The sequence below is a fragment of the Salpingoeca rosetta genome (genome assembly GCF_000188695.1).
Source record: "Salpingoeca rosetta unplaced genomic scaffold supercont1.18, whole genome shotgun sequence".
NCBI classification, from domain to species: Eukaryota; class Choanoflagellata; order Craspedida; family Salpingoecidae; genus Salpingoeca; species Salpingoeca rosetta.
In genome coordinates, this window is record NW_004754916.1 from 984064 (window position 1) to 1001386 (window position 17323).

At 58.5% G+C, this 17323-nt stretch overlaps 5 protein-coding genes across 5 annotated transcripts in view; 1 reads left to right on the top strand and 4 right to left on the bottom strand.

Moving 5' to 3' along the window:
- Positions 1 to 148: 148 nt before the first annotated feature.
- PTSG_06626 (polymerase family) lies at positions 149 to 3721 on the bottom strand. The gene is made up of 7 exons (XM_004991956.1): positions 3113 to 3721; positions 2707 to 2929; positions 2056 to 2460; positions 1391 to 1685; positions 1115 to 1194; positions 776 to 919; positions 149 to 524 (listed from the first exon to the last, which is right to left on the bottom strand). Exons 1-7 carry the CDS (start codon positions 3682 to 3684, stop codon positions 306 to 308), a joined length of 1938 nt encoding a protein of 645 aa, XP_004992013.1. The 5' UTR covers positions 3685 to 3721; the 3' UTR covers positions 149 to 305.
- Positions 3722 to 4273: 552 nt separating this feature from the next.
- Positions 4274 to 6996, top strand: PTSG_06627 (uncharacterized protein; the record flags this gene model as incomplete). The annotated part of the gene is made up of 3 exons (XM_004991957.1): positions 4274 to 5433; positions 5474 to 5706; positions 5733 to 6996. The coding sequence occupies exons 1-3, from the start codon at positions 4297 to 4299 to the stop codon at positions 6994 to 6996; spliced, it is 2634 nt and encodes an 877-aa protein (XP_004992014.1). The 5' UTR covers positions 4274 to 4296.
- An 835-nt stretch (positions 6997 to 7831) lies between these two features.
- PTSG_06628 (wilms tumor suppressor protein) lies at positions 7832 to 13584 on the bottom strand (the record flags this gene model as incomplete). The annotated part of the gene is made up of 3 exons (XM_004991958.1): positions 13315 to 13584; positions 8945 to 13123; positions 7832 to 8479 (listed from the first exon to the last, which is right to left on the bottom strand). The coding sequence occupies exons 2-3, from the start codon at positions 11783 to 11785 to the stop codon at positions 7832 to 7834; spliced, it is 3489 nt and encodes a 1162-aa protein (XP_004992015.1). The 5' UTR covers positions 11786 to 13123; positions 13315 to 13584.
- A 305-nt stretch (positions 13585 to 13889) lies between these two features.
- Positions 13890 to 16095, bottom strand: PTSG_06629 (uncharacterized protein). Its single transcript, XM_004991959.1, has one exon. The coding sequence runs from the start codon at positions 15917 to 15919 to the stop codon at positions 14654 to 14656; it is 1266 nt and encodes a 421-aa protein (XP_004992016.1). The 5' UTR covers positions 15920 to 16095; the 3' UTR covers positions 13890 to 14653.
- A 241-nt stretch (positions 16096 to 16336) lies between these two features.
- The window catches only part of PTSG_06630 (uncharacterized protein), a 2431-nt gene continuing 1444 nt past the window's right edge, over positions 16337 to 17323 (bottom strand). The window contains exon 2 of the mRNA XM_004991960.1: positions 16337 to 17323. This exon is cut by the window's right edge and continues 718 nt beyond it. Within this exon, the coding sequence (XP_004992017.1) occupies positions 16702 to 17323 (622 nt within the window). The 3' untranslated portion in view covers positions 16337 to 16701.

Genomic DNA, 17323 nt, shown 5'->3' on the forward strand with positions numbered 1-17323 from the left:
CCTTGCCTTGCTTGACTCGCTTGCTTCTTTGTTTGTCGTTGTAGCACACAGTTGACCCCGTCACTTCAGCCGGTGTTGTAAATGATGATGACGGCGCACTGTGGTGGACTGTGGTTGGTGTTTGCGGTGTTGGTTGCCACTGCCATCGCCGCGTTTGCAGTTACGCGCCGTTTACGACAGCACAAAAAAGGCACAACCAGGCGACAACAACGTTCAATCAACAAGGCAGCAAGGAAAGCAAGAAGCAAACACACACACACATACGCACAGACACAGAGCAGCAAAGGGGTTTGATGTCAGCCATTTCAGTACTTGTAGTTGAACTTGCAGCGGAGGAGGTAACGGAAGCGAATCTGCTTGGTGTTGTAGACGATAAACTCGTTGTACTGCAGGGTGTACCCGTGCGGGTTGGAGACGCCCGTGTCCGCGAGCTTGCCCTTTGGCACCTTGACGTCACCGTCAATGACTATCGTATCCTTTGGGTCGGGCGCCACGCGGCCCTTGCCCCACGTGCTCTGCTTCGTCTGTTGTTGGTGGAGAGTGAGTACAAGTGGGTCAGTGAGTGCGTGTGTATGTGTGTGTGAGTGAGTCAGTGAGTGTTGTGTGATGTGTGTATGTGTGCGTGTGCGAGTGAGTGAGTGAGTGTGAGTGAGTGTGTTGTGTGTTTGAGCGAGTAGCACGCAAAGCAGCAAGCCACAGCGCGCGCACACACACAACACACTCACTCACAGCACACAGCACACAGCACACACATCACACAACACTGACGACGGACCTTTGGCAGGGTCTGGTGGAGGTAGGAGTCTGCGCTAAGGCGTTCCTCCTGCTTACCGAGGGCAACCTCACACAGCAGCAGGATGCCCGTGTTGTTGCTGCGGTTGGTGAAGCAGTAGTTGGCGCTCTTGCTGCTCGCATCAGCCTACACAGCACCCGTGGCCAGGTGTGTGGGTGTATGTAGTGTCAGCGATCGCGTTAACTGCAAACAAACAAACAAACAAACACACACACACACACACAAACAAACAAACGAACAAACAAGCAAAAGGCGTCCAGCATCAGAAAAACAGACAGGCACGCATCCATCCATCCATGCATACACTGGTGCAAAACTCACAAAGTAGACGCCCTTGCCAAACATGTAACCGGTCACGGGCGCCTCTGGCGGGGCAATGCGCAGACCTTGCGACAGAATGCCTGCAAGCATGTATTCATGCATGCAAACGCACACGTGTCAGTTGCGACGTTGAATGATGTTCCATCCACACACACACACACACACACACACACACACACACACACACACACACACACACACACACACACACACACACAGACACACACACAAACTCTTCCCCCCCCCCCACACGCACACACACACACAGGCACGCACCAGCCCAGTTTGAGATGCGGGATCCGTGCCACAGGAGCATCTTGTTGTCGCCGCCCTTGTACCCGGTGTCCTTGTCCACCTCAAAGGCATCCACAATCTCCATGGTGTATTGGCGGTGCGTGCTGCCGTGCGTGTTCTGCAGGTAGTCGTTGATGAGCGTGAACTTGTCCGTGCCCTTCTCCACGGGGGTGAGGTCGCACTTGAGCTGCCGGAAGTGCTGGTCCTCCTCGGGCTCGCTCGCGTCGGGCCCTTCCTGGTCAATCAGGCGCATCGCCGTCTTGATGTCCTCAAGCGCCTGTGTGTGTGTGTGTGTGTGTGTGTGTGTGTGTGTGTGTGTGTGTGTGTGTGTGTGTGTTAGAGGGAGGGGATGGGTGGTTCGTATTGTTCGCGTTGGTGTTGGTGGTGGTTGGGTAGTGGGTGAGAGATGAAGCGTGCGTGCGTGTATGTGTGGATGCATGTACACGTAGCGTGGATGCATTTGTACACAGCGTGTGCACGCACAAAAAAGCGCAGAGAAGGCGCGCGCACACACACACAAGACGCACAGTCAAACACACAGACGCACAGTCAAACACACAAACACACACACACGCACACACGCAAACACACACACACACCACACACATATAAACACACAAACATACACACAGCGCAAGCAGGCGCACCTCGAGCAGCTGCAGCTTCTCTTGGAGCATGGCGGTGGTGGCAATGACAGGTGGCACGCGCATGCCAAACACGTGCGGAATGCGGGTGTAAAACTCGCTGGAGGCGTCCGCCAGCGCGCGCCTGCCCGCGTTGCGCTTGAGCAGGTCCTCGATGGTCTTGAGCGACTCGTAACCAGCCTTGATCTGCTCCGGGCGCAATTTGCCAAGCGGCATCTTCTTCACGTCGTACTTCATCTCCACCACGGCTTGCGTCATCTTCTTCACGTCGAAGATGAGTTGCATCAGGCGCTGCACAGAGGGCGCCAGCTTGGACTCCACCTTCTTCACCTTTGCCTGCGCCTTTTTCTTCTTCTTCAGCGCCTCCTCATGCTTGGCCGTTTCCTCATCGTCCGCGCCATAGTCAATCTGCATGTACGGTGAGTGGTGCGTGCGTGGTGCGTGTGTGTGTGTGTGTGCGTGATTGTGTTGTTTGGAGGCGGGGAAAGGGGCGAAACAGTATTGAAATCACAACATCAAAGGAAATGAAAAAGTGCAGGTTGGGAAGAGGCCATTGCACCAGTAAGCAGGTAAAGAGCACACACACACACAACCACACACACACACACACACACACACAACCACACACACACACACACACACACACAAACTTACATGGACCATGTCGTACTTGCCGGGGACCTTGACAAAATTTGCGCGGTCGTACCAGTCGTTGCGCGTCTTGTCCTTGAACTTCTTCATGAACGAAGCCTTGCACGCGGCAAGACTGGTGCCGGGCATGATCTTGTTCTGCCCAGGCACGCCAACACGGCCCCACCGCGTCCACGTGTGGTACGTGCGCTTGTCATCGCTCTCCAGCAGTTGCAGAATGTAAAACCTGCATCCACCCAGGCATGTGGTGAGAGATGAGATGGTGAAGGGTGTGGTGTGGTGAAGGACGCATAAAACCCTCGTCCTCCTTGTCAAACACACATGCACACACACGCACACATACACACGTGTGCAAACACATGCACACACGTGCACATGCACACGCACACACATACACACATGGCCGCACTTGTTGTTGTTCTGGCCGATGTTTGTCTGGTTGCCGGTAAAGTCCCACACGCCTTCGTGGTCCTCATACACATGGAACCTGTCCGCCATGGGGCAGAACTTGTCCACGGCACAGCGAGAGCCAGCCTTGCGCTTGACCACGGCTTCTTCCTTCTCCTCCTCTTCCTCCTCGGATTCTTCATCGCCATCATCGTCGGCGTCGTCGTCAGCCGCGGCAGCTGCTGCTTGCTTGGCCTTCTTCGTGGCCTGGCCGCCACGGGCCGCGCGGCGCTTGCCGTTGCTGCCACTGCCCTTCTTGTCGTCGTCGCCGTCGTCATCGTCGTCACCACCGCCTGCGAGGAGGCGCGCAATGAGGTCTGCCTTGCGGCCGGAGGTGGACAGCCCCTTCTCGTCCAGCAGGTCCTTGAGCTGTGCCACCGTCTTCTTCTTCAGGTCGGCCTCTGTGAAGTCAGCAGCGTCGTCTGCAGCCGCCAGCCGCGCCACAAGGTCTGCCTTGCGACCGCCAGTCTCCAGGCCTTGCTTCTTGCACAGCGCCTTGAGCTGCGCCACCGTCTTCTTGTTCAAATCAGCCATCGTGTGCGTGCTGTGGATGGATGGATGGATGGATGGATGGATGGATGCGGCAGAGGTTGGCGAAGCGAGAAAGAAAGCAAAACACTGAACGAGTTTGTTTGTGTGGTTTGTGTGTGGTTTTGTTTGTGGTGGTGGTCGGCCCACTTGTCAAATCTCTCACTGGCCGGCTGGCTGGACAAAAGCGTAAATGAACCGCTTCTCGGTCAGCCGCCAACCGTTCGTTTTGGTTGCTTTTGAACCAACCATGCAAAGACAAACATGTTTTATTTCGCTATTGCTGACTCAGCATAATTTTTGGCTGCCCATCCTGGGCGTAGCCGCCTCTCCCCGCGCGCCCCGCAAAAATCCTCCGCAGCCACGCCCACGAGCAAGCACATGCACAAACACAGGGCAACGTGGTTGGCAAGCAGTGCGTCGGGGACCTTTATTTGTTCACCGCCTCTCTTTGACGCCACAGATCGCATCCATCCTTCTGGTGCCTCAACCCTTCCTTGCTTTTGAAGCTCCTCTTTCTTTGTTTGACACTTCTTCCCTCGCCTCAGTTCCCACCACAGACACACACAGACACACACACACACACACACACACACAGACACACACAGACACACACACATGGCAACTCCTTGGCAGGATGCCTCTGGCGCTGGCCCAGTCAGCGAGTTGGCACCGCTGCGGCGCGTGCCACACCCACTGCCAGCACGCTTGCCAGCGCTGGGGCCTTTGAGGTCGCTGCCCGGCGCCACAATCGACGAGTCAACCACAGATCCCCTCGGTGACGACATTGGCACTGCACCCTTGTCCGCACTCCCACCGCCAAGAAACATCGCAGCAGCACCACCGCTCCCTCCGCTCCCTCCACTCCCGTTTGGCGCCTCACCCGTACACCGCACTGCGCAGGAGTTGAGCGCTACCACGACGAGGGAGGTGCCCGTGCTTGATGGCCCACGCGGCGGCGCCCACACCGCTACCAAAGCTGTCTCCAGGAAAACCACAGCAACCTCGTCGTTTAACGTTGACAGCAGTGCCAACAGCGCCAGCACTGCAAGTGTACCGCTCGCGCCAAGTCGCAAGCGCAAGAGTGGCGGAGAGGGTGGCGCCACGGCAGACGGCATCGTCGTCGTCAGGAAAGGGGCACGCTCCCTCAAACTCTTCAAGACCGTGCTGTTCACCGTCGTTGGCATGGCAATCCTGGCCGCCGCCCTCGGTGCCGCCCTCGGCTACACTCGCTCATCCGATAACGGTGGCACCAACCCACAAGGGTCCTCCAACAACGACACGGCGACAACCATAACGCCCTTCAACGCCACCAACATAACAACAGCAGCAACCTTCTCGCCGTCAACCACGTCAACCTCAAGCACTTCCACCACAAGCACGACAACAATCCTGGCGTCATCATCAGCAGTATCCTCAACCGTGCCCTTCTCAGTGGTGACCACAACAACAACAGCAACCACTTCCATGGTGGCGTCATCAGGAGCAACATCATTCTCAACAACAACAGCTGCAACCACTTCCATGGTGGCGTCATCAGGAGCAACATCATTCTCAACAACAACAGCTGCAACCACTTCCATGGTGGCGTCATCAGGAGCAACATCATTCTCAACAACAACACCTGCAACCACTTCCATGGTGGCATCATCAGGAGCAACATCATTCTCAACAACAACAGCTGCAACCACTTCCATGGTGGCGTCATCAGGAGCAACATCATTCTCAACAACAACAGCTGCAACCACTTCCATGGTGGCGTCATCAGGAGCAACATCATTCACTCCAAGCTCAGCCACAACAACAACAACAACAACAACACCAACAACAACAACAACAACAACAACAACAACAACAACAACAACAACAACAACAACAACAACAACAACAACAACAACAACAACAACAACAACAACAACAACAACAACAACAACAACAACAACAACAACAACAACAACAACAACAACAACAACAACAACAACAACAACAACAACAACAACAACAGCAACCACGGTTCCGGCACCAGAGGTGGACATTGTGTGGCAGTACGGCAGCGCAAGCTCAGACTACGGGCGCGGCATCGCCAGCCTCCCACGTGGCATGCTGTTCCTCGTGGGCGAGACATACGGCGTGGTGGACACGACGCCCGGCGCAGCCAACGGCGGGTCGCTGGATGCGTTTGTGCTCCAGCTCAACAGCAGCAGCGGCGCGCTTGTCGCCTCAAGTCAACACGGCGGCGCAGACAGCGAGGGCTTCCAAGACGTGGCAACCTTTGTCGACGGCAGCGGCAACGCCGTCGCATATGTGGTCGGCAGCAGCGCCGCGTCAACATCCGTGAGCGCTGTCATCCTGTACAAGTTCAACGTCACGACGACTGGCCATGTGCTCGTGTGGCAGAAGCAGTTCCCCGCCATCCCCATCAGCGGCAGCAGCACCAGCAGCGCCAAGGCGCTGGGGCGCGGTGTCGCCGTGGGCAGCGATGGCAGCGTCGTGTTCGTTGGCTACACGGATGCCTCCTTCATTGGGCAGGCGAGCGCAGGCAGCATGGACGCATTTGCCGCCAAGATGACGAGCGAGGGCGCGCTGGTGTGGGTGGTGCAGTTTGGCACGTCCGACTTTGACTATGGCCGTGACGTGTACGTGCACCCGGCGACTGGCGACGTGTATGTGGCTGGCTCCACGTACGGCGCGTTTGCGGGGCAGGCCTCTGCTGGTGGCAGCGACATGTTTGTGGCCAAACTGGACGGCGCAGACGGCACTGTGCTGTGGACGTGGCAGCATGGCAGCAGTGGCACAGACGTGGCCTATGGCGTGTCAATGAGTGGCGACCACGAGGCAATCTTCCTCACGGGCCACACGTTCGGGTCGCTGGAGACGGGCGTGGCCAACGCAGGCACATCTGACGTGTTTGTGCTGCGGCTGGAGGATCCGGCCAACAACAGCTCGGCCAGCGCGCGCACAGTGTCGTGGGCGAGGCAGTTTGGCACGGCAGCAGCCGACACGGCATACGAGGCGATCGCCGATGGCGACGGCTCCGTCATTGTCACGGGTTCAACATATGGAGCGTTGCTCGGCAACACGCACGCGGGCCTGGCAGACATGTTCGTGCTGAGACTGGCAGGGGATACGGGGTCGCTGGTGTGGAGCAAGCAGCTGGGCACCGTCGACTCTGACACGGGTGCAGGGATCACGCGTGTTGCCGACGACAACAACAGCACCATCACCACCAGCATTGTCCTCTGCGGCTCCACGCAGGGCAGCATGGCGCCCAACACAAACCAAGGCCTGTGGGATGTGCTCGCACTCAACCTCGTGTGAGCTGAGCTGAGCTGAATTGAGCTGAGTGCCACCCCGCCATACGCACATGTGTAAAGGGAGGACTGGAGGAGGAGCCCCAGGAGAGGTGTGTGAGAGATGGTGGCAGTGACAAGGGTGTAGGTAGTGCATAGGTAGGCGTGTGCTTTGTGAAAGCTTGAGCCAGTGCGTGTATGTGTATCTTTGAGCGAGTGCGTGGTCGTGTGTGTTTGTGAGTGCATGTGTACACGATGCTTGCGTGCCAGATGTGCACCCGATCCAATCAACCCAAGGTATGCAGGCTGTTTACGTTCATGATGTCAGCTCCATCACGTAATGTTACACATCACTCCTTGGTTTGTTTTTTCTTTGTTTTGTTTTTTGTGCTTCTTGGTTCAATGTGCATCAGGGCAGTGCTGTCTGTACTTCTGATGCGCAGATGGTTTGTTTGTTGCTGCGTCACACCAGCGTGTGCAGTGTAATTGGTGGTTCTGTTGTCTTTATATCAATGTGAAGGTCAGTCAGTTAAACAGGAGATATATGGCAAGGGTCAAGTAAGCCAACAGAACAGGGGACACGTCAAACCGATTCGCATCAAGCCACGTATGTGCGAGTGTGCCCAGGGAAAACTGACAGCACCCAGCACAAGGGATAAGTTACACCCTTGGTCGGGGTGCATGCAAGCAGAAACAGAAAACAACTACGGCCACTCAATACATGGTCTGAAATTGGGGGTCGGGGTCGGGGGTTGCATAGGAAACCAACGCATGGAGGGGGAGAGGGGGGGGGGAAGAAACGACAGCACAAACAAACAAACAAACAACAAACCAAAACAAACAGACAGACAGACAGATACACACTACTTCTTCTTCTTGTCCTTGCCCGCCGCCTGCTTCTTGCGGCGGCGTGTGGGCTTGTTTGGGTCGTGTGTCTTCATGTGTGCGCAGAGGTGGTCACTGCGTGTGAAGCACCGCTGGCAGACCTTGCACTTGTACGGGCGCGCTCCCGTATGTGTGCGCATGTGTCGCTTGAGCTCGTCTGCTCTCGAAAACGCCCAGTGGCAGCCCTCAAACGTGCACGCGTGCGGCCTCTCCCCAGAGTGCGAGCGCAGGTGCGTCTTGAGGTGGGAGCTCTTGATGTACCGCTTGCCGCAGCCCGGGTGCGGGCACACGTACGGGCGATCCCGGCCATCGTCGCGCGGCTGCCGTGACCTTCGCTTAGGCGCATTCACATACGGCGGGAGGCCCTCCTCGTTGCCATCGTTGCCGTTGCCACTGCCTGTCTTGGCGCTGGCACTCTTGCCGTTGCTCTTCCTGCCGAGACGTGCACCGCTGCGTCGCGTGCCCTTCTGCTGTCGCCGCCGGGCTGATGATGGTGCCGATGTCGAAGTCGATGCCGGTGAGGGCGGTGACGGGGATGCGCCTGGGAGCGCGCGCGCCTTGCGGGTACGACCACGGCCACGACCGCCGCCAACTGGAGGCTGCTGGTACGGTGGTGGGGGCTGCGACTGCGAGGGAAGCAGCAGCGGTGGTGGGGGCGGCAGCGGTGAGAGTCGTCCTGGCGAGAAGCGACCGTGCATGTTCGCCGGCTCAACCAGCGCGGAGGACGCAGCGAGAGAGCGGCCAGAGAGAGAAAGAGGCCAATCAGACGCAAGCAGACGCGACGATGGTGGCGGTGGCGGTGTGCCACCAAGCCGATGCTGGTGGTGGTGGTGGTGGTGGTGCTGGGGGTGGTAGTGTGACTGCTGCTGTGTGTGATGGAGCGGGTGGTGTCCGGTGCGGAGAGAAGAGGCGGTGGCGGGCATTGCTGTGGATGCCGACGCATCCGATGGGATGAGTGGCACGGCGTGCGCGGCGGTACCGGGCACGTGCTGGTGTTGGTGGTGTTGGTGGTGTTGGTGGTGTTGGTGGTGCAGCAGCTCTGCCAGCGTGGCGGAGGAAGAGGACAAGGAGGTGCGGCGTGGGCTGCGGACATCACGCGGGGTGTATGGGTCGCGGAGCAACGAGGTGTGCTCGTCCAAGGCGGCGTGTGCACCCGTGAGCATGGACACGGTGTCCCCCGACACAGTATCAAACGGGTTGTCGAGCTCAAGCAGGCTAGGGTCGAGCGTGGTTGCGTCCAGCAGCGTGCCGTGGCCGCTGGCACTGCCGTAATGGCGGCCCCTTCCAAGACTGCCGCTGCCACCAGCAATACCCGGCGACATGGTTGTGGCGTGTGCCGACGTTGTTGGCGTGGACGTGGGCTCCCCACTCTCCCCGTTGTTGGCGTCGGTGCCACCAATGTCAGTCTCCAAGAGCGACTGCAAGTGGGCGGTGAAGTCGGTGGCTGACGCGTACGTCGGCGTTGCTGGCCTCCGTCGTGCTATCCCCGCACCGCCTCCGCCTCTTCCTCGAGCAGCTGCCATCATCGCGGATGCGTGTGTTGTGTCTGCGGCGCCAGAGGGTGCTGTTGCCATGCCGCCGTGCGCGTGGCCCCCGCGTCGGTTGCCGTTCGTGGCGGCGTTTCTACCGCTGTTACTGTTGTTGTTACTGCTGTCGTTATGGTCGTCGTTGTTGCCATGCGAATCGGCTGCACGCTCACGGCCGCTGCCGCGCTCATCCGCGTCACGTGGGCGGCTGTCTTCGTCGTGTCGCGTCTCACCGGGCGTGGTGGACGTGAGCGGGAGGATGGGCAAGGCTGCCTGTGTGCGTGACGTTTTTCCTGTTGTTAGCGTTCCTGTCGCTGGCGACGATGACGACAGCGGGGAGCTGCCGTGCCGCACGTGTGGTGGCGTCCACCCAGCAGAGGGTGCAGCTGCAATGCCGTGCACGTGGCCCTGGTAGCTGCACCCCGACGAGGCAGACGAGGGGTACGACGCCGTGCCCGATGCGGACGGCGGGTTGGTGGAGGCAAGCAGGTCGGCGGCGTGCGTGGTGGGGCTGCTGCACGCGTCGTGCTCATGCTGATGGTGATGGCGATGTTGGTGTTGGTGGTGGTGTGACTCGAGTGGATGGTGGTAGGCACCAGCGTGTGGGTGGTCACCGCGGTGCACGCCATGGGGCGGGGAAGGGATTGTGGTGGAGCCGGAGTGCGCATGCAGTGGTGACGCGTGTTGTTGTTGTTGTTGTTGGTGGTGGTGGTGGTACGAGGGCCCTTGCTGGGGTGGGCCTGGTGACGGCGTGTCACCGGCAGTGAGCTGTTGCTGCTGCTGGAGGTGCGCGTGGCTGTCGTTGCTGTCACCGTGGTCATGACCGTGGCCATAGTAGTCGCCAATTTTTGGGCGCTTGTGTGGGTTGTTGTCCATGCTGTTGCCGTTGATGGTGTGGATGTTCCATGCAAACGGGTTGTGGTGAACGTAGCTGGTGGTGATGCTGGTATCACTGTTGCTGTGGTGGTGGTGGTCATGCTGGTGTTGATGGAGGAGGTGGTGTTGATCATTGTACGGTTGATGGTGGTGGTGGTGGTGGTGGTGGTGGTGGTCCTGGTCACCGTCAGTGCTGTCGTTGCTATCGTCTGGCCCGCTGTGGCCGTGGTCAGGCAGCGGGACCACAGCAGTGGTGGCCGTGGTGTTGTTGGCGATGCTGAAGGAGAAGCGGAGCGGCAGCTGCGCCACCATCGTGGGTACGCTAGTGCATGTGCTTGGCGGGACATAAGTCTGGTACACGGAGGTCCAGCCCTGGCGGCGCTTGGTTGGCGGCGACGATGATGGGGACGAAGTGGCGGTGGAGGCTGGAGGTGGTGGAGGAGGAGGTGGAGGTGGGAGCATCATGGGCTTGTGCGGGGCACAGGACAGCTGGATGTGGTTGTTGTTGTGGTGGAGGTGGTGTACGGGTTGGGGGCGGCACGCCACAGCGATGTTGCCCGTGTGCATGGGTGTTGGGGTGGTTGCCGTGGCCAGTGGCGATGAGGGCTGTGACGACGATGGGCAGCCTGTTGACGACGTCGGGGACGCGCCGTCATGTGCGTGTGTTGGTGTTGTTGTGGCAAAGAGGGACGCAGGGGCTGCCGTGCTAGTTGCGGTTGTTGTTGTTGCTGTTGTTGCTGTTGTTGTTGCTGTTGCAGCCTCGTATGTGGTGGCGTCGCTGGTGTGCACAGCAGGGCGGCGGGGAGGCTGTGGGGGCGGTGGAAACTTGGTGTACAGATCCCTTGCCACTGTTGGGGATGACGCGAACCCAGCCGGCGGTGGGGTTGACGAGGACACACACCGCGCGCCACTGGCGCTGTTGGCGGCGGCCGTGGCGTTGGATGCAGTTGCTGAAGCTGTTGCAGCAGCTGTTGTTGTAGTTGGCGGCGTGGTGTTTGGAGTGTGGGTTGTGGCTGAGGAGGATGTGCGTGTGACAGGAGAGGGTGAAGGTGTTGGGGATGGCGAGGAAGCAGAGGCGTTGCTGCCGCGCTGCCTCAGACGCGGTTCTGGCGCGTGCCGTTGGTCCTGTTGTTCCTGTTGTTGCTGGTCCTGTTGTTCCTGTTGTTGCTGGTGTTGCGGTTGGTGTTGTTGCTGGTGTTGCGGTTGATGTTGTTGTTGCTGGTGGTGTGCATCGGGGGAGGCGCGTGGTGCTGGGGTGGCGGCGGTGTCATCGTGGCCGGTTGCACTTGGCGGGGAAGGGCTATGGGGCGGCGTGGACGCGGCCGAGGCGACGACGGTTGATGTCGGCGTTGATGGGTGGGCAGTCAGCATGGTCTGAAGGTCCTTGGTGCTTTGGTGGAGGGAGGAAGGCGGGTTCACGGACGCCTGGTGTGTGTGCTGGTGGGGGTGGTACTGTTCGTGTTGCTGCTGTTGCTGCTGTGTTTGTGGGGGTGCTGCCACTGTTGCTGCTGGAGGGGACTGCATCTTCATGGCGATGCATGCAAGCAAGTTGCAGCCGTGACACTGTATCTGTGGTGGTTGGGGCTGGCTGGTGCTCCGATGGCCGGTCAGCCAAGTCAGTCAGCCAGACAAGACACACGGTCAGTCAGGCTGCCCCAAGGGAAAAGTGGGGGGGGGGGGGAACAGAAAGAGGGCAGCCGCGAGAGCTTGGGCCAGTTCCAGGCGCGGGCGTGTGTGTATGTGTGTATGTGCGTCGTTGGCGGGTGCAGCTCGCTGTGTCAAACGGAAGGGATGACTGACGAGTGCACGATGAGACGAAGAGCAGTGCTGCCGTCGTGAGTTGAGCTGCTGGTGCTGCTGGTGTTGGTGGTGGGTGCGATGGCAGGCGTTGTGCACGGCGGCGGAATGGAAGGTGCGTACTCCTCTGTCCGGACAACGGATGAAAGATGACGGCGGCGGAGGAGCGGTCGTTCAGTTGCCTCTGTGTGTGTGCGTGGGGGCCGGTGGAATTGGGGCTGGGCGGTGCTGTGGACTCGGGGTGTGGTTGGGCGGGTGTGCTGCCTTGGCGAGAAAATGAACTGTCGGGGAGTAGCGACGCGGGTGGAATCCACACTCGGGCAGGATGCGAATGAGGGCAGAGGAGAAATGCAACAGCGTGGGTGGAGAAGGAGAGAGAAATTGAGGGTGGGGGGAAGGCAAGACTTGCGGGGAGGAAGTGGGGATAGAGGGGAAGGCGATTGACTAATGCAAGCAACTTGGAGTTGAGGGGGAATTGGTTGGCGAGCCCGATTGCTTTGAATGGAAGGGATCAATGCATGAATGGGGGCTGCTGAATGGGGTTGCACCTCGAATCAAACACTGTTGTGCGCTGAATCGAGGGCGCGTATGTGTGTGCAAGCAGAGGGAGCACAGGGATGGAGCAGAGAGAGAGACAGAGAGAGCGAGGAGGGGGGGACGGGGACGAGGGCTGAATGAAGGATGAAGCAAGGGCGAACAAACGCGCGATGAATGGGTTTCGAGAGGAGAGAGTCAGAAGCCGAGCTAGCGAGTGATACAATGGTCACTCAGTGCGGATAGATGGATGGGATGGGATGAATGGGAGCTGGCGATCAGCAATGGACACGCGGGTTTGAGCGAGGAAAGCGGTCATGAAACCTCGGACTTTCGTGTGTGTGTGTGTGTGTGTGTGTGTGTTGCTGATGGTGTGTGGCTGTTCGTGGGGTTGTTGGTTCGTGCCAAGCGTTTGAGATGATGTGCCGTTTGCCGCAAGGGGGAATTAAAGAAGCGTTTGAAACCTCCTGTCGGTTTGCTTGCTTGGTTGCCAGCTAGCTAAGCAGTGCTGTGGGTGCTGGTGGTCTGAATAACGGTCTGTGTGCAATTGGGTTGATGACGTGAGCGACGATGAGGAGTGGGTGCGTGTGATCAAAATCATGCGTGTGGGTGCGATGAGGTGGGGAGCGGGTGAGGTGGGGAGCGGGGATAGCACTCACGCTGACAGTTGCGGGCACGAACACACACACACACACACATACGCCGCACACGCATAGACAATAACTGACCTTGCAGCTTGTTTGGAAAATGGACCTTGTTGAGGGTGTGTGTTGTGCGTGTTGCGTGGTGGCGTGGGTGCTCTGTGTGTCAGGAAGTAAGTAGCTGCAGAGCAGCGGTCGTCATCATCAGGTTGCTTGCTTGCTTGCTTGCTTTCGGGTGTTGTGCCATTGTGTGCGAGGCTGCTTTGTTTGTGTTTGTGTGTGCGTGCATGTGTTTGGGCGGTCTGCAACAACAGCAAACCAACAACGCGCACCGCCCTCCTTCGCCACCAAACCACGACAAGGCAAAACAATGGTCGTGTCACCCGATGGTGTCATTGTTTTCGTTTGGTTGCCTCTGATTGGCCAATTTTCAGACAATAAAGTAAAATTGAAGGGTGGCGTTGCGATCGGGGGCGTGGCCGCAGGTTGCAACAGCATGTCTTGGGGTGTCGGATATGATGGTGGACAAGCTGTGTTTGAGGACAACAGTGGCGGTGTTCTCACAGCATTCCCTCTTGCTTCACTTGTTGTTTCGTGCTTCCTTTCCCCCCTCAACCCACGTCCACACTTCCATTCCTCAGCGTTTACACTTGACAATGTCATGGGGGGTTCAATTTAAGTGATGTATGTATTCTGGCGCGTTGAAAGCAACAACAGCAGCAACAGCAACACAAGGCAGACAAGAGACACGATGGATGAAGAGGGGATGGCGGGCGCACGCAGTGTGTGCATGTCAAGTGATTGTCAAGTGGGGACTGCGCGGTTTGCGTGGGTGGATGGAAACTTCTCCTTGAGCAATAGTGTGCGCCAAAGAAAAACGGGCACCTATCAGAGAAGAACCCCCACACAAAAACAACACCGAGCATCAAAAACCCACAACACACGAGCGAAATAAAGGGCCGCAAAGCGTCTTGGGGGTGCGTGCGCGCGCGCCAAGAACCACCAAGCACATCATGTCATCTCACTGCCAAAAACAGTGCAGCTGCAAAAGGAGGCAACGCAGTTAGGAAAAGCAGAGCAAGGCGCAGGCAACAAAAAGAAAGAAAGAAAAAGAAAAGGCAAAGCAAGGGCAGGCAGGAAAAAAGAAAAGGGCTAAATGACATGAACGGTCGTCGTCACAACGGAAACAAAACACAGACAAACACAAACAACAACAATGACAGGACACACGAGGAAAAAAGAGCAAAGGGGAAAAAGGCGCGTGGAGGAACCGTGTCTTGCAAAAGCAACAACAGCTCACACCAAGCGTTCAAGGGTGAAAGAAAAAAGGGGTAAATCGAGACGTCGGTTATCCGATCAGTCTCGGGGGGCGGGTTTCGGGTGTTTTGCTTGTGCAAGCAAGCACAAACAAACACGCGTGGTGCCTTCAGCAGCAAAGCGGTTGCGGTTGCTGCTGTTGTGGCACCTGGCCGTTGGCGCGGAGGACAGAGGTGAGCAGAAGCTGGAGGCCAGCGAGCTGCGTGTCGGCGTCGGCGACAGCCTGGCGCAGGTTGATGTTGTTCGTCTTGAGCGTGTTGACGCCCATGCGTTCCTGCTCGCGCTTCTTGGCCTGGGAGCGCTGGTTCTGCACCTTGCGGCGCTCGTCCACGTAGAGCTCGACAAGCGCGCTCCTGTCCGGGCGGTCAAGGCGGGCCAGCGTCTTCTTGATGGCCTTGAACGTCATTTTGTCAACGTCCAGCGCAGCGAGGCGGAAGAAGAACGCGTTCTTGGGGCTGGAGCGGTCCTTCTTGCGGGCGGGCGCCATGCGGTTGCCGTCATGGGCAACAAGGTCCATCACATTCTCCGTGGTGATGCCGCCGGCGCGGGTGTGCGTGCACAGCCACTGCTTCAGCTGCTCCTCCGCAGCGCTCAGCGTGCAGGCGATGCCCTGCTGCTGCTGCTGCTGCTGCTGCTGGCGGTTCTGCTTCTTTGTCTTGGTCTTCTTCTTCTGGTTCTTGTCGGCCGCGGGCGATGCTGGCGGTGTGGACTGGCGACGCACAGGCGACGACGCAGGCGAAGAGTAGCCAGACGAGGCTGGTGGAGACGACGCCACAGACGCGAACATCGGAGATGGAGGCGCCATTGAAGCTGCCTCAGCCTCGACGCCAACACTGTTGCCCTGGCCGTGGAAGGACCAAGTGGTGGCCATTGTGGACCACGCCTCGGCTGCAGACGGCGGCGACGACGACGACGACGATGACGTGTATGCCGACTCGGCGGGAGAACAGGGCGTGGAGATGCGCATGCCGCTGATGGTGGACGACGACGCGGGCGAGCTTGGTGCACCACCAACGATTGCCAACGACTCCAAGTTGAGCGTGGAGAGCGGCGGGTAGGCGGGCTCCTCACCAGCAAAATAGCTGTCAAGCGCGCTGTCCAAGTCGGCGTCGGTGCTGCCGACCGAGGCGAGGCTGTCGAGCGCAAGGTCCATGCTGTCCATGTGCGGCACACACACGTCAGTGCTGCTGATGCTGCTGGTGGTGGTGTCTGTTGTGATTGGCGTCGCCATCGGCGCGCTTGTTGTTGGGGGGAGGGCAACGTCGAGGTCAAAGCTGGCGAGGTCCAGCAGGTCGCCAAACGAGGACATCATCTGGGCATCGTCAAACAGCTCAAACATGGCTGGCGAGCCAGCGCGAGGAGCAAAGGAGGCCATCGTTGTCCGTGGTGGTGAGGAAGGGAGGAAGGGAGGGGAGGAAGGGAGGAAGGGAGGAAGGGAGGAATTGACGACAAGGTGAAAAGAACAGCAGCGATAAGGGAAGGCGAGGGGGGAAGCGAGCGCTTGCTGTTCGTCTGCAACTGCTGCTGTTGGCGTTTTGCTCTCGAGAAGGGAAGGAATGAAAATGGTTACGGGAAAAGCGACGACAACACACAAAATTAGGCGAAAAAGAAGCAAGCAACAGAGAGAAACGACGGCCAGCTGTTCCCCTTGTTTGCCTTGCTTGCTTGTTTCCCTTTGTTCTTTCTCTCGCACTGCTTTGTGGGTTCGTGCTGAGAGATTTTGCGATGCAACCACCCACGGACCGAGCAATACACCCAATCAGTGAACGTGGTGAAATGTAAACAACATATCCACCAATGCGTATTTCAAGCCATTGCTCGTGCGAAACAAACAACGTGACTCACACCAAAATTTGTGGGGTTGACAGCGGACAGGTCGCACTGACGCTGACTCAGAACCTGAGTCAGCAACATTTTACGCAACAGGACAAAGCGCATATCGCACACAAAAAAAAAGGCAAACGAAGCAATCAGGCAGGCATCCGACCGGGCACTTAGTTGTGGAACACGGGTGAGAAGAGGAAGATGCGTTTTGCGACACATGATTTGACGACTGTCACACCCAACAACTCAACACTCACACAACTCACTCACTCTTTCGACACACAACACACACGAATACACAAGCACACTTCTCTCCCCCCCACACACACTCACTCACTCGTCGCTGTTGGTGCGCTTTGCAACGATGCAGCGAATGGCCACCATCAACACCATGATAAAGGCAACACCACCAGCAACCGACGCAGCAATGATGGTGGAGTTGGCGTAGGTGCTGTTGCTGCTGCCATCCGTGCTGCCGCCGCCATTGGTGGACGTGTCCTTGAAGCACTCGGAGAGGATGTTGATGTAGCCCGTGTCGCACGTGGCGCACTCGCCATCAAAGTCGCACGCCAGGCACCCTTTGGACCGCCCCTTTGGGCCGCAGCACTTGCCACCGCGGCACACCCCTGTCGCGCAGTCCGTATCCGCCGCGCACACGGCGCCGTTCACGTTCAGAAACGTGCACGCCCCTTCGTTCAGCTCGTACCCATACTCGCACCCGCCACACACGCCGCCGTCTGCCGTGCAGTTGGTGCACGCGCTCGAGTACTTGCTGTCGTCGCAGCAGAACCCGCCCGAGCACTGCATCGACGCGCACTCCTGGTTCCGCTCGCACCCTGCGCCCGCCGGCTGGTCCCGGTAGCACGTGTTGGCCGTGAGCGACCCCAGGTCATAGTCGTCCGTTGCGGGCGCCAGCGTCGTCGTCGCAGCGCTGTCGTCCGGCAGCACGCGCGTG

Coding starts and splice junctions, on each gene's coding strand:
- PTSG_06626 (XM_004991956.1), bottom strand. CDS start 3,684: ATGGCTGATTTGAACAAGAAGACGGTGGCGCAGCTCAAGGCGCTGTGC. Junction 2,930..3,112: donor ATCGGCCAGAACAACAACAA/GTGCGGCCATGT, acceptor GGGTGGATGCAG/GTTTTACATTCTGCAACTGC. Junction 2,461..2,706: donor GCAAGTACGACATGGTCCAT/GTAAGTTTGTGT, acceptor CCGTACATGCAG/ATTGACTATGGCGCGGACGA.
- PTSG_06629 (XM_004991959.1), bottom strand. CDS start 15,919: ATGGCCTCCTTTGCTCCTCGCGCTGGCTCGCCAGCCATGTTTGAGCTG.